We start from the raw sequence: 15,939 nt of genomic DNA on the forward strand, positions 1-15,939 counted from the left end.
CATACACATGTTTAATGCATCTGGTGAATACAGTTGCAGATTTCTAAAAGCAACTGTTAAACATAGACACAGTACTGAGCAGGACAGAGGCTCTCAGTGACTATGACCACAAGCCATTCAGTCTCCACAGGCAGGGTTAAGACCAAGGACTTGGAACTGGTGGACTTGGACCTGTTCTTAGGCTTTTACTTCAGTCAGAGTTCTTTATGGTCACGGTCCTAAGTTTCCCAAACTGATAAACGAGCCTTTCCAGAAGACCTACTTGTTAATAAGAGAACTTCTTTTATTATCTATAGGGCAAGTGTTAATAGAAGACAGATAAATTACGAAAAGACTAGGCCAGGGAGAAGTATACAAGTGAGAACTGAAGGAAGAATACCGTCAGACCTCTGCTCTGTGACAGAATTGGAAATTTTCTACTTCCCGTCCTGTGAAGAAAACAAAGGCTGAGGGGCAGAGCATCTGTCAGTGCCTGCTGCTGGCTGTCCCAACGTCTGCTCCCAGAATGGCTGTCCCTTGATGCTTTCCTATGATCTGGAGAGAAGGGGAGCAACAGTGGGTAGCTTAAGACCCTTTGAGATTTGGGCCCAATGAGCAGGGGGAATGTAGATAAAGATTTCCACAGGGGTGGATTTCTGATAACATCTCTTCCCAGATCCAAAGCTGGGAGAGGGGTTGTGAAGAGCATGGAGTCTGGGACAGCTCCTCTGCTTTGGGGGGAGGGGCGCAGGATGGACAAGCCAGGGGGAGAGTATCAGCAAGGAAATGGAGAGCTTCCTGGATGGCGGAAGGGGGTGGAGAACCAATCTGCCGACCCAGCTGCTGGGTGCCTGCTCAGACCTTGGCTCCCCCACCCCCCACTGCTTCCCCATTCCCTGCATTTATCACAGCACTGAGGATGCACTGCTAGGAAACCGGCACACTGAGGCCTCCTGGTTCCTTGGCCTCTGGCCTCTTGTCCCCACAATCTGCATGGTGTGCTGGGAGATAAACAAGCACACAAACACAAAAGGAAAGTTTTGTCAGGTTCCTGTGGAGCTCACTTTCCCGGCAGGGTGGTTGCTGCAATGAGTGTCTAGGTTCAGCAAAGCATCTCTTTAGCCTGAGCTCCTTTCTCAATCACAGCTGCAAGTGCAGATTTTCCCAGAGATCCAGAGTCATGACTGTTTCTATTATTTATTTCATCTTTTTTCCTGTGTGACTGCATTAGACACAAGAAACGAGACAAACAGTACACCAGCAAGGGCACGTTCTTTATCCCTCCCTGCCCCTTCTCCCTCTCCCCATCTCAGGATATAAGATAAACTCAAAATTTACCGTGGGTGTTCTGATCCTTTCCCCCGCTCCCACTTCCCCCAAATCTCTCACCCACGCCTCCAGCTTTCTACTTCACTGAGGGAGGAGACTGGACTCTACCTCAGCTAGCCATAAGAGATTGAGGAACAGAGATGGGTGAAGCATTTGGTGCCTGAAAGTTCGGGGTGGAGTGGTGGTGGAAGCCTGCTGCAGTGGGCTGGGTGCCCTCCTTGGTGATGACGATGGAATGCTGAGTGGAGGAGGAGGAGGAGGAAGCACGTTTGCCTGCCCCAGCCTGGCCCTTGGGAAGGTAATGCACCACCGCGCTCAGCAGCCGGCTCCGGAAGCTCGGACTGAGAAAGTTGTAAAGGATGGGGTTGACGATGCAGTGGAGCATGGAGAAACAGTCGATGACATCGTAGAAGAAGTAGAGCAGGTGGACCAGGTAGCAGTGGAGGGAAAGGTGGGTCTCGTGCAGTGTGAGTAGCAGCAGGGTCACGTGGTAGGGCAGCCAGCAGATGACAAAGACAGCTATGTAGGCACACACCAGCAGGCAGTGGCGCCGGCCCGCGGGCCGTCCTGCCTGCCGAAGCCGGCAGACCGTCAGCAGGTTGAAGACTGTGATGAGAAGGAAGGGCAGCAGGAAGCCCAGGATGGTGGTGGAAAGGGTCACCACCAGGGCCCATGTGCTGTAGGTTTCGAAAGGTGCCATGAAGAGACACATAGGCTCAGAGCTCTGCACCAGCTGCATGTGGACCACCTCGGGCAGCGGGATGATGGCTGACAGCACCCAGACCCCTGCGCACATCGCCCGCCGCACTCGGTGCTGGTGGCGCTGCCAGGAGGGAGAAGCGTGGGTGAGGGTGATGTAGCGGTCAATGCTGAGGCACACCAGGAAGAAGATGCTGCTGTACATGTTGGCAAAGTAGAAGTAATGAGTGAAGCGGCAGGCAAAGCTGCCCCAGAGCCAGATGTAGTCCAGTGTGACTTCCAGCATCCACACGGGCAGACACAGGACGACGCCCAGGTCTGCTATGGCCATGTTGAGGATGTACAGGCCCAGCAGACCTGCCCGGCCCGAGCAGCGCCAGTTCACCCAGATCACCAGGAGGTTCTCCACCAGCCCGACCACGAAGATGGCCAGGTAGAGTACAAACAGGACCACTCGCTTGGTGCTCTCACTCAGCTCCATGTGGCACTCAGGCAAAGTGTGGTTGAAGAAATAGAGCAGTTCGGTCCAGTTGTGGATCTCTCCGAGGTCGCCGGCAGACCCTGCAGTGACCTCCTTAGTGGGACCGGACCCCGTGCTGGCCATGACTGACATCAGGACCAGCAAATGCCTAGTGGGGAGAAGAGAGGGTTGGAAGAGAAAGGAGACCTGGAAAACAGCCTGGTGTTCCCCAGGTAGCAGATCACAGGGACCAGGAGGCTTTGAGGAAAGATTCTAGGTCTGAAGACACAAGAAAGGGAAGTTGAGCATTCAAATGGTAAAATAGTACACAATTCAGTTTTGACCCAAGAGCAGAGATATTTTGCTAAGGGGCCTCAATGGTGGGAGAGACCAGAACTCTTTGCGCCAAACCAGATTTCTATGCAGCCTGGCCAGTCCCACCCTTCTCCAGCCCCGGGGGGTCTCCAACCTCCACTTGTCTCCTGGCACTTCTCCCGTTCACTCTGGCCTTCGTTAGGGGCCCTCGCTCTGTTTTGCCATTTGGGCTATGGGTTTGGGACACAGACACACAGACACATGCACACACACACACACACACACACACACACACACACACACCCCTCTAATTCATCCCTGGGAACACCTGTTGACCATGCAGGAAAGGCAGTGGTCTCCAATCCCTTCTTCCCTGAGAGGGGGCAACACTCACCTGAGTTTCCTTCCGAGGGCCAGCGGATCTGGACTGTTGGGGAGCTGCAAGGAGGCTGGAGGGACTGTGGCAGTGGGGCTGGCTTCGCTTTGGGCTTCAGGGCCGCCCTTCTCATCCGGGAAGCAATATCACTGGCCGAGGATTGGGGTTTTTCCTGCCTTCCCCCAATCCATTTAGAGAGGAAGTCACAGCAAAAGACCCAGTGTGCCCTAGTGGGGAGGAGTCAGGCTGCAAGCATTAAAATCCAGACTCCTCACTAGCTGTGCAAATTTATCTCTTAAAGCCTGGTTTCTCTCCTGAAAAATGGGACAATAGTATCTACTATTAGGGGTGTGGTGAGAATTAAATGAGACATCATGGTGAAGTGCTTGGCACAGGGGTGGACCTGCATTAAATGCTTTATATTGTATGTGTTTTACATTCTCTAAATAGGCTTGGAATCCCACTCTTGCCTGTCTTGATTCCTTCTAAAGCAGAACTGGATGAGGGGTGGGAGGGCTAAAATAAATTTGAAAATCAGTCAGACTTTTAATCACTCTGATCCTTTCTCCACTGATTCATGCCCACCCCCTGCCATTCTCTCCAGTCTTCATTTTTTTTATTTCAGTTGAGAATCTGGAGAGATAGGAAGACTGGATGTGGGGTGGGGAAGGGGCAGCATTGAGCTTCAGGGAGACTCCTGGATGGAAAGGAGTAGGAGAATATCATCCTTTCCCCCATCGTTCCGTACTTCTCATGAAGTGTGTGCATGGTGTATGCATGGTGTGTGTGTGTGTGTGTGTGTGTGTGTGTGAGAGAGAGAGAGAGATTGATTGAAAGTCACTAGGCTTCTCTCTCCTCCAATCCATGGGGGTAAGGCTCATAGCATGGATTTCGTTGTTGGTGAACATCTCGTGTCAGCAGAGCTTCCTGCTTCCCAGAGCACTTTCACCGCATCAATCATTTGATCCCTGAGGTACCTCTGTGGAGAGGAAGATGGGCTTCCTTATCCTCTGTGAAGCCCAGAGAGGTTGCGTGTCTCACATCTCCAGATGGCAGAGCCAGCTGGAGCTGGGCCCATGTTTTGAGGATGTAGGACAAAAGTGTGTGGGCTGGAGGGGACTAGGTTTATATATATTTAATCGAGGTAAAGTCCCCATAACAATATTAACCATTTAAAAATGTACAATTCAGTGACATTTAGTACATTCGCATTGTTGTGCAACCACCACCAAAACATTTTCACTACTCCAAAAGAAAACACCATACTCATTAAGCACTCCTTCCCTTTTCCCCTAGTCCCTGGAAGCCACCATTCTACTTTCTGTCTCTGTGGATTTACCTATTATGGATATTTAATATAAAAGGAATCATACAATGTGTGACATTGGTGTCTGTTTTTTTCCACTTAGCATAATATTTCTGAGGTTCATCCACATTGTAGCATGTATGAGTACGCCATTCCTTTTTATGGTTGAGTCATATTCCATTGCATGGATGTACCACATTTTGTTTACTCAAACGGGATTTCTAAAAAAGTTTGCTAAATAACTTTTTATTGTGGTAAAATGAACATAATATCAAATTTCCCATTTTAACTATTTTTAAGTATATAGTTCAGTAACATTAAGTACATTTACATTGTTGTGCAACCATCACCACCAACTATCTCTGTAGAAAGGGATGGTTTTTAATTTTTCTTAAAGCTTCTATAGAAAAATTGTTTCTCTACTCACAACACTCCTGACACCAAATGTATAGGGTTCCCCCCCATGCCAACCAATTATCCAACTCTTCGGACACCAACTGGGTGTCCGATAATTTAATTCAATTCTGACACGAACCATCTAAAGTTAGTGTCAGACTCCACATGCTTAAGGTCTCAGGCCCACAAGATTGTTCTTATTTTATTTTATTCCCTTAAAATTATTCTTTTTCAAACTTAGTTACAGGTGTACAAAACAACATAGTGGTTAGACGTTCATATACCTCACAAAGTGATAACCCCAATAAGTCTATTATCCATATGACATGGTACATAGTTATTACAATATTATTGATTGTGTTCCCTATGCTGTACTTTATATCCCCATGACTATTTTTTTAAATTATAGTTGACATTCAATACTATTTTATATTAGTTTCAGGTATACAGTGTAGTGGTTAGACATTTATATAATTTATGAAGTGATACCCCAGTAGTACCCGTCTGACACTATACATAGTTTTTATAATTTTTTGACTATATTCCCCATACTGTACTTTATATCACTGTTACTATTTTGTTGTTTTTTTTTTAAATTAAAGTTTATTGGGGTGACAATTGTTAGTAAAGTTACATAGATTTCAGGCGTACAATTCTGTAATACATTATCTATATCTCACATTGTGTGTTTACCACCCACTGTGACTATTTTGTAACTACGAATTTGTACTTCTTAATCCCTTCACCTTTCTCACCCGGCCCTCCAACTCCCCTCCCCTCTGGTAACCATCAGTTTGTTCTCTGTATCTACGAGTCTGTTTCTACTTTGTTTGCTTGTTTATTTTATTCTTTAGATTCTACGTGTGAGATCATATGGTATTTGTCTTTCTCACCTGACTTATTTCACTTAGCATAATACACTCTAGGTCCATCCATGTTGTCACAAATAGTAAGATTTCATTCTTTTTTACGGCAGAGTAATATTCCGTTTTATATATGTATCACAATTTCTTTATCCAATTGATGGGCATTTTGGTTATTTCCATATCTTGGCAATTGTAAGAGGTTGTCCTTATTTTAGATGCCAGTCACAAGCAATGGGTCCCCAGGTACCCCACACTTCTATTCACTATGGTCACAACTCACCCTCAGTTTCAATAATTTGCTGGAACTGCTTACAAAACTCAGGTAAACATTCACTTACATTTTCGGGTTTATTATAAAGGATACAGATAACACCCAGATAAAGAGGTACATAGGGTGAGGTTGAGAAGTGTCCTGAGCTTCTGTTCTCATGTAGTTGGGGTGAGCTACTCTCTTGGCATGTGGATGTGTTCACCAACCCAGAAGATCTCTGAACCTCACTCATGGTTTAGGGACTTTTATGGAGGCTTCATCATGTAGGCATGATTGATTATTAATTTAATTTCCAGTCCATCCTCTCTGCGGAGGATGGGGGGTGAGGCTGAAAGTTCCAAACTTCTAATAGAGGTTTGCTCTTTCTGGTGACCAGCCCCCATCCTGAAGCCCCCTCCAGGAGCCCACCAGGAGTCACTTAATTAGAAGAAAAGATGCTCCTATCACCCAGGAAGTGGGGGCAGAGACCAAATACATATTTCTTATTATGTCACACTTCCACTCATACATCAGAACATTCTTACCTCAAGACATCTGTCATGATGAGCTATGATGATACAAAATGTGGTTTACGTGGATTTTTCAGATGGTTCTATTCTCTCTCTCTTTAGGGTCTCAAATTCTAGCCTATGGGTATCTTTTCTCAGTAAGGAGTCTTCTGAAAAATTTTACTTCCTTCTCTATGCCTTTGACCCATGCACATGGAGACTCCATTAGACCAAGCCCCCTCCTGGGAGACCATAGTTCCGGTCTCTGTTCTGTCCACATGGATCACACATTCCAACCCATGGCCATTTCCATTCCTCTCAAGACTACATTTTAGTGGTTCATTTCTCCTAGGTCTCTGAATCTTCCACCCCAGGACCTGTTCCCTTCCACATGGAGACATTGTCCCTGCAGCCTCATCTCCACCTTCTCCCCAGCCCCCTATGACTTCACGTCACCCAATGTGTATTTGCAGCCAGAGGAAGTGATGGCGATCCTTTCTGGTAGAGACACAGAGGGAAATCTGTTCCCTCAGGAAGAAATAAGTGATAGCTCTGCAGTTTTAATGTGGATGTTTTTCATTGGAGGGAGAAGGTGGAAGCTGGAAAGAGAGACTGGAAGGAAGGGAAGGAGGGTGGGACAGGAGCCCAGGCTCCTTGCCAATCTGGGTAGGAGGAGGGAGACAAACAGCTTTGCTCCAAGCAAAAGGAGTGGCAGCAGTGAAACAATTCCTGGAAATTTACTCTTTCTCCTCCCCAAACTCCCTTTAAAAAAATGTAGACAAAACATTTCAATCAACAATCAGAAAGGAAGGAAAGTACCAGGGAAGAGTTGTTGGGAGGCACAGACAAAGGCAGGCATCTTCCCAGGGCCGAGGGAGGGCCAAGCTTGTGCCTGGCCCCTGGTGGAAGAGGCGGAATCTCCCTCACTTGTGGCCTTTGTGGCCTAGGAGCCTACTTCATGTGGCAAGGGCAGGTGGACTGTGAACAAGTTAAGGCTGAGGAGTTTGGCAACAATTGCACTCCCATCCTCAGCCTCAGCTTCCAGAAGGTCACTGAGCACAGAAGCCAAGTCCGGTCATAGAAATTGCTCTGCCCTCCTGCCATGGGTTCCCTCTACCAGGGAGGCAGCCTTGGCTGCCCAGTAGCACCAGATAAAGGGCTCCCCAAGCTCCCCAAAGAAGGATGTGATCCAGCGACCCTCTTTGGCTTGGCTCAGTTCTTTCCTGCTCACTCACACTTCACCGAGACACAGCAGCGGTAACACTAGTTTGGGGACCAAACCCAGCTCTGACACCTTGTTCCACCACTTAGTAGCTGTGTGAGTTCAGACAAGTCACTTAACCTGAGTCTCAGTTTCTTTATACATAAAGTGAGGATAATAATGCTTCCTTTACAGGGTTATTGTATGAGATGCATGAGATGTGTAACATGCTTGGCATAAGCATGGTCCTTTTCTACTTCTTGGAGATGAGGAGGAAGAGATCCTGCTTCTGGAATTTATCTTGAGATACTTCTCCCTAGTTCCACCACCAGCCACTTTCTCTCTGAAATGGACCTACACCAGCTTTCTCTTTTGTTTAGTTGTCTGACATTGTGTTTCTTATATAGAAGATCAAGAGCATCCCCAAATGCCACTTTGAATTACCACAGAAGAGATGTAGTAACAGCTAATATTTATTGACTACTCACCATTTCCAGGCACGATTGCAAGATGCTTTTCATGTATCACCTCATTTAATCCTCATAACAACTTAACGAGGTGGGTACTGTGGTAGGAAAAAGAAGCCTTAGTCACACGGCTAGTAGTTTAGTAAGCTCTTATTACAGAGATTCTTGACCTGGATTCCTGGCACATAATGGTTTTAGGTGGTCTGTGAACTCCCTGAAAAGTACAGAGGTACCTTGGTTTTTGAATGTCTCCGTTGATGAACATTTCGGTTTACGAACACCATAAATTTTATGGATCTATGGTATCATTAGATAGCAAAATTCATGCTAAATTTACAGTTTTAGGGGTTGATTTTAAAGGTCTGGAACAGATTAATCCATTTTGCGTTACTTTCTATGGGGAAACCACACCTTGGTGTGCGAACGTTTCAGAACTCGAACGGTCTTCGGGAACGGATTACGTTCGAAAACTGAGGTACCACTGTATATACAAAAGGCTGTCTGTTGCGTTGAGTCATTTGTATGGGGCTTAGAGCCTTCCTTAGATTCTCAAAGGGGACCATGATGTCCAAAAGGTTAAGAACGATCAATATAGAAGAGCCTCTCATGGACAGAGGCTAGGACAAAAATAGTAGGGTAGAGTGTACGCTTCTGCGGAGGTGACTCGGCCCTGGGCATTCTGGGTAATTTCTCAAGTAAGTGCTCTTCATCAAGGCTGAGAGAAGGGTGGAATGGTCTGGGGAAAAGTTTGAGAAAGGGTCGGTGAATTGTCTTTGCTTCCCAAGCCTCATCCTTCCACAAGATGAAGGACAATCATTTCCTCTCTGTAATTTTCCCAATTGTGTGTGTGTGTGTGTGTGTTGGGGTGGTGCTGTGCAACATTACTCTAAGGACAAGGAGACTTGGGGAGACTGATAGAGACTGGAAGGGCCCCAGGTACCGTTCCCCCAGGGAAACTGGTATCACCAGCAACCTCCCAGTGTACCTCAGTTCTTCCCCCACACCTATCCCTCCCCTAGCTACTGTTCCTACCTCAGATTCCCCCACCTCCTGATCCCCAGCACATGCCTGGCGTTTCTGTAGATGTGCTTTGCTTATTCCAGATTTATTCAGTTTCAACTATTGTTGAGCACCTAATGTGTGCCGGACAGAAATTCTCCTTGAATTCTCCAGTGCTTCCTGAGGCCCCAACTTCTTCAGGTTTCACCATTTTGATGACAACATGTGGCTTCTTAGACTCCCTGAGAGTTGGAATTGAGAGGACTCGCTGAAGTCATCTTTTTTTAGAAAAGATTGTTATTAAAATATAGCTGACATACAATATTATATTAGTTTCAGATATACACCATAGTTATTCAATATTTATATACCTAAAGAAGTGATCACCCTGATAAGTCCAGCAACCATCTCACATTGTACCACGCTATCACAATTTTATTGACTATATTTCCTATGATGTGTATTACATCCCCATGACTTAATTGTTTTATACCTGGAAAATTGAACCTCTTATTCCCCTTCTACCTTCCCCCACTTTTGAATTTTTCAACAAGAGTTGACATTCAATATTATTTTATATTGATTTTAGGTGTACAGCATAGTGGTTAGACACTTATATAATTTAAGAAGTGATCCCCCTGGGGCGGCCGGATGGCTCAGTTGGTTAGAGCACGAGCTCTCAACAACAAGGTTGCCGGTTGGAGTCCAGCATGAGATGGTGGGCTGCACCCCCTGAAACTAAAGATTGATCCCCTCCCCCCCTCCCATCTGACAACCATCAAAATGTTCTCTGTATCTATGAGTTTGTTTGTTTATTTTGTTCTTTAGATTCCACATCTAAGTGAAATCTCATTGCATCTGTCTTTCTCTAGCTGACATACTCCACTAAGCACAATACCTTCTAGGTCTATCCATGCTGCCACGGGTCTATCCATTCCTTTCCCTGGCTGAGCAATATTCCATTGTATACATGTACCACCTCCTCTTTATCCATTCTTCCATCTACAGATACCCAGGCTACCTCCACATCTTGGCCACTGTAAACAATGCTGCAATGAACATACAGATGCACACATTTCCTTGAAGTAGCCTTTGGATTTCTTCAGATAAATACCCTGAAATGGGATTACTGGGTCCTTCTTTGTGTCCTGTTATAGCCTGTGTTTCCCCCCCCCTTCTTCCACGTCCCCCCACCCCCCACTCGGTTCAAGGTGGTGTTTCTCAGTCTAGTTGTGTAGGACACAGCTCCCTGGCCCACGCTGGTATTATCAGCCTTGTGCTCCCCTGGCTGAGGCAGTCGGAGGCCGGTCGTCGGTCGGCCGCTCACAGCAGCTCACAGCAGCTCTTGCCGGCTGTTGCCTGCTTATGATGGCAGCCGGCCACTCACGCTGGCCACTGGCCGCTCATGGCAGCACACAGTAGCCCACAGCAGCACACAGCAGCCCACGGCAGCCCACAGCAGCTCTCGCCGACCTCCAGCTGCTCACGGCAGCCCAGCTCTAGGGAGAGCTGTTGTTCACAATCTTAGCTGTAGAGGGCGCTGCTCACCGATCCATGTGAGAATGGAACCGGCGTCCTCGGTGTTAGGAGCACAGCGCTCCAACCATCTAAGCCACCAGGCTGGCCCTAGCCTGTGTTTTAAAGTCTATTTTGTCTGATATACATATTGCTTTCTTTTTTAAATTTTCAATTTTTATGAAATATCTTTTTCCATCCCTTTACTTTTCATCTGTGCGTGTCTTTTAATCTGAAGTGGGTCTCTTGTAGGCAGAATATGTAAAGGTCTTGTTTTCTTATTCATTCAGCCATCCTATACCTGTTGAGTAGAGCATTTAATCCATTTACATTGAAAGAAATTGTTGATAGATATGTAGCTAATGCCATTTTATTATTCATAATTTTTATCCCCACTCCCCCACCCCCATCTTAAAGAAGTCCGTCTAGTATTCCTTATAATTCTGGCTTGGTGATGATGAACTCCTTTAGCTTCTGCTTCTCTGGGAGGCTCTTTATCTGTCTTTCGATTCTAAATGATAGCTTTGCTGGGTTGAGTAATCTTGGTTGCCCGTCTTTACTTTTCATCATCTTGAATACTTAGTGCCAATTCCTTTTGGCCTGCAAAGTTTCTATTGAGAAATCTGCTGACAATCTTATGGGAGTTCCCTTTTAAGTTACTAGTTGCCTTTCTCTTGCTGCTTTTAGGTTTGTCTCTTTGTCCTTAAACTTTGCCATTCTAATTATAATGTATCTTGGTGTGGGCCTGTTTGGGTTCATCTTGTTTGGGACTCTCTGTGCTTCCTGGACTTACGTCTATTTTCTCTGTCATGTTAAGAAAGTTTTCAGTCATTGTTTCTTCAAATAAGTTCTCGATCCCTTGCTTTCTCTCTTCTCCTTTTGGCAATCCTATGATGCAAATGTTGCTACGCTTGATGTTGTACCCAAGAGCTCTTAAACTATCCTCATTTTTTTTTCCCCCTGTTCTGATTCGGTGTTTTCTGCTACCTTGTCTTCCAAATTGTTGATTCAATCCTCTAGTCTGCTGGTGATTCCTTCTAGTGCATTCTTCATTTCAGTTTTTGTATTCTTCACTTCCAACTTTTGTATTCTTCACTTCACTTCCGGTTTTGTATTCTTCACTTTTTTATGGTTTCTATGTCTTTTTTTATGCTTGCTATCTCTCTGTTGAAGTTCCCACTAAGTTCTTTGAGCATCTTTATAACCATTGTTTTGAACTCTGTATCTGGTAGGTTGCTTGCCTCCATTCTGTTTAGTTCTGTTTCTGGAGTTTTCTCCTGCTCTTTCATTTAGGACGTATTTCTTTGTTTCCTCATTTTGGCTGTCGCTCTGTTTTTTGTTTCTATGTATTAGGTATATCTGCTTTGTCCCCTAGTCTTGGCTAGGTGGCCTTGTGTAGTGTGTGACCTGTGCTCCAGGGCACACCGGGTGCTCCAGGTTTGTCCTTTGTGTGGGTTGTATGTGTTATAGTTATAGTTGAGCCTTGGTTGCTATTAGCACATTAGTGGGTGGGATTGACCTTCAGGCTAATTGGCCTGAATCCCTAAAGTGACTTTGGGGGGTTGGAATATTTTACTCCAGGGGTAGAGAATGGTAAATTCTTACTCTGTAAGAATGAACTTCTGGCCACTGCTTGAGCAAAGGATTTTGTGACTTGAGTGGCTAACTTCACAGCAAGCCGGTAAATCATTTTAGCAGCAGAGGACTTCAGGTCAGCTTATGGAAAACGGACATTACTTCCACTAGACCCTTGAAAGAGCCAAGAAAAGAATCAAAGGTGCCCTGATCAGGACTTCACATCCTGACCTTTGTACACTGTGGTATCCACAGTGACACAGAGTTTACCAGGAGTCCTCCTGACATTTTCCCCGAGGCACCCAGTGGTTTGTGCTCATGTCATCATGTTACGAAACAGTCTGTGGATCTGATTGTTTAAATCACTGACCATAGAACTTGAGAGAAGCTCTCATTCAAGAGACAAAATGAGCATGAGCCACACAGTTAATATATCTACCTTCCCTTATATTTTCTTCCAAGACCTGATTGCCCTTGTCAGCTTGGGAAGTGGTATGTGCCTACAATAAGAACCTTTACTTATTTATTTATAAAGATAGTTGTTTTTCTAATTTAGCAGGCAGCAGAAGAGATACCAGTGAAAACATGTCCCATTGTTACGTGCCTAAGCAAGTAATAGGTGGGTGGTGGAAGTACATTTTCAGTGTGGCATCTGGATACATCTTAAAAACTCTGTAGTTCTCAGAAGCCTTGTCTGGGTCCTCTTTGTTCTTGATTTTTTGGAAATCAATGTGATAACCCCATTCAGCATTTATTTAACGGCCACTAATGAGGGACCTTTTTCTCAGTTTTTATAAGCACCTGGAAAACTTAAAAAGAAAACACAAAAACTGATGTAGTTTGTCTCAGGTGAGGCCCACACCTTTTCTTTAAAGTCTCCCTAGTGAGTCTAACGCACAGCCAAGGCTAAGAATCACTGTGGGTTTCAGATGGTTTCCCCTGAGTGCCAGAGTTCCGGCAAGCACCTTCGGGTTGGCCTTACGAGGAAGCGAATGAGTGCAGGTAAATAGAAGGGGTTCTTGGCCCTTCCTGTACCCTCTTCTGCCTGAGAAGCTCCCCGATTTCTGTTGTACATATCAGCTTGCTGTGTAGATTTCATCTGATTTGCTCTATTTTCCAGTCATACATTGAATCACTGTCTCCTTTAAGCCATCTTGAGTGAGTGCTTCTGTGTGTTGTGGCCGCTGCCACTTAAAGGTGAATTTCTTCTGTTCATCTCCTTTTTCACAACTATGTAAAGGCTGGTATCCCTCAGTCAAGAGAAGTAGCAACTGAGAAGAGAATTAAGATTTGGGGACATGTATTCCTGCTCTTTCATTCCATAGTTGAGCTCTTCTCAAACATCAGGTCAGGTGCTAAAACGCTAATCACCGTTCCCCGATGTGCCTTTCATACCTGCCCAGGCTACTCCTGAAAGACGAATCCCCACTTCTCTGTTTGGCGAGCTCAGCTTTCAGAATCCACCTCCAGGTCACCTCCTCTGTGAAACTTTCCAAGAGCTCAGTTCTGGAGGCTGGAGGTCTGAGATCCAGGCCAGCATGGGTGGGATGCCGACTTCTCATTGCAGCCTCACATGGTGAAAGGGCAAAGGAGCTCTCCCTGGCCTCTTCTATGTTAGAAATGTTTTCAGTCATTATTTCTTCAGATAGGTCTCAATCTTTTGCTTTCTCTATTCTTCTGGTACCCCTATGATGTGAATGTTGTTACACTTGATGTTGTCCCAGAGGTTTCTTAAACTGTTCTCATTTTGGGGGATATTCTTTTCTTTTTGCCGTTTCAATTGGGTGTTTTCTGTTACCTTGTCTTAAAAATCACTGATTTGATGCTCTGCTTCATGTAGTCTACTGGTGATTCCTTCTAGTGCATTCTTCATTTCAGTTATTGTAGTCCTCACTTTTGACTGGTTCTTTTTTATGGTCTCTTTAGCCTTTTTTATGCTTGCAATCTCTTTGTTGAAGTTCTCACTAAGTTCATTGAGCATCCTTATAACCACTGTTTTGAACTCTGTATCTGACAGGTTGCTTGACTCCATTTTGTTTAGTTCTATTTCTGGAGTTTTCTCCTGTTCTTTCATTTGGGATGCATTTCTTTGTTTCCTCATTTTGGCTGCCTCTCTGTATTTGTTTCTGTGTATTAGGTAGGTTTGCTATGTCTCTCAGTCTTGGCCAGATGACATTATATTGTAGGTGCCCTGTGGGGCCCAGTGGCACAGTCTCCCTGGTCACCTGCACCGGGTGCTCTAGGAGTGTCCCTTGTGTGTGCCCTCCTGTCATAGTTGAGCCTTGGTTGCTATTGGCATGTCAGTTGGTGGGATTGACCCTCAGGCTGATTGGCTGTGGGGTTTGGCCACATCCACTGCTTACAGGCTATTGTGCAGGGGAGTTTACCCCACTGGGTGGGATTCTCCTCAGCGGGCTCTGGTGCGTGTTGAGATCGCCCTTTGTGTGTGCTGCTTGTGTGGCTAAATGGGCAGTGCTCTGCTGTGGTATGAAGCCAACCTCCAAGTATGTTAGTTCTGGGGCCTCTTGTGAGGGGCTCCAGTGCAGGCCCAGGTCACCCACTCCCTGTGACAGACTGGCTGGGGACTACCTGGTAAGAGCTACAAAGTGATCCACAGTTGTTTGCTGCCTGTGCTAACCCTGGAGGCATGGGGGAGAGGCCACGCTCTGAACCAAGGATGTCTGCCACCAGTACTGGGCCTGGGACAACTCTGCAAAATGCCAGGATACCCCAAGGCCTGTTGCCATCTGCCAGCTTCTTTAAGTTTCAGCCACTGATAAAGCCTCGTGTGGTATGCAAGTTGGGTGAGGCAGGGATTTCAGAGAGTCACAAGAGTGGGAAGAGTTGTGGCCATCAGGTTAATGTAAATTCTGGTTTGGTGCCAGTGCTGAGCCTGAAGGTACTCAGCAAAAGTCTCAGAGCACACCAAACCCAGTTGCCACCCACCTGGGGTCTGTTGGACTCTTGATAGTTTTCCAAGAAAGAGTGCAATGAGGGTGGGGCTGGCTGCTCTTGGAGAAAATGCCTCTGGTGTTGGGGGAGTTGGGTGGGATGGGGTCCCAGTGAGTCAGCAGGGTGGAGTTTTGGATCTCACTAGATTATTCACATTCAGATTTGGCCATAAGCATAGGGGGAGGGCTCAACAAAGAAAAGATGGCACCAGCCTGCTGGCTGCATAAGAGAAGGATGCCTCACAGGGAAAATATTAACTGTCCTTTAGCCTTCACCTCAAAGCCATGCAACTCAGTCTGCCCCCATATGTCTCCAACACCCCCTGAGTTACTGACCCTCAACTGGAGCCCAAGGTGAATGCCTCAAAGTGAGACAGTCTGTGCATGGGCCCTTTAAAAGGATGCCTGGGTTTCCTGCCACCTTCCATCACACTTTGATGGTCAGAATCCTCACTGTTTTTCACAGCCAGATGTTGTGAGGGCTCCTCTTCCTGGCATCAGTACTCTATTCTGGGAAGGATTGTGTGGGGCTGGGGTCCCTCACTCCCCTGGGGAGAAACTCCATCGCCAAGATATCCCTCCTGATTCTCAATTACCACATGGAGGTTTGGGGTTAGCCAGTTCCGTTCCGTGTCTCTACTTCTACCAGTCTTGACATGGCTTCTTTATATACTTAGTTTATAAAACTTCTGCTCAGCCAGACTTCAGATGGCTCTCCAGATTGATTGTTCTATAATTTAGTTTTA

At 46.0% G+C, this 15,939-nt stretch overlaps 1 protein-coding gene across 1 annotated transcript; it reads right to left on the reverse strand.

Annotated features, from left to right (window-relative positions):
* Window positions 1–1,162: 1,162 nt before the first annotated feature.
* ACKR5 (atypical chemokine receptor 5) lies at window positions 1,163–3,302 on the reverse strand. The gene is made up of 2 exons (XM_019742421.2): window positions 3,177–3,302; window positions 1,163–2,636 (listed from the first exon to the last, which is right to left on the reverse strand). Exon 2 carries the CDS (start codon window positions 2,618–2,620, stop codon window positions 1,418–1,420), a length of 1,203 nt encoding a protein of 400 aa, XP_019597980.2. The 5' UTR covers window positions 2,621–2,636; window positions 3,177–3,302; the 3' UTR covers window positions 1,163–1,417.
* Window positions 3,303–15,939: the final 12,637 nt, after the last annotated feature.

The sequence above is a fragment of the Rhinolophus sinicus genome, linkage group LG02, assembly GCF_036562045.2.
Source record: "Rhinolophus sinicus isolate RSC01 linkage group LG02, ASM3656204v1, whole genome shotgun sequence".
NCBI classification, from domain to species: Eukaryota; Metazoa; Chordata; class Mammalia; order Chiroptera; family Rhinolophidae; genus Rhinolophus; species Rhinolophus sinicus.

Coding starts and splice junctions, on each gene's coding strand:
- ACKR5 (XM_019742421.2), bottom strand. CDS start 2,620: ATGTCAGTCATGGCCAGCACGGGGTCCGGTCCCACTAAGGAGGTCACT.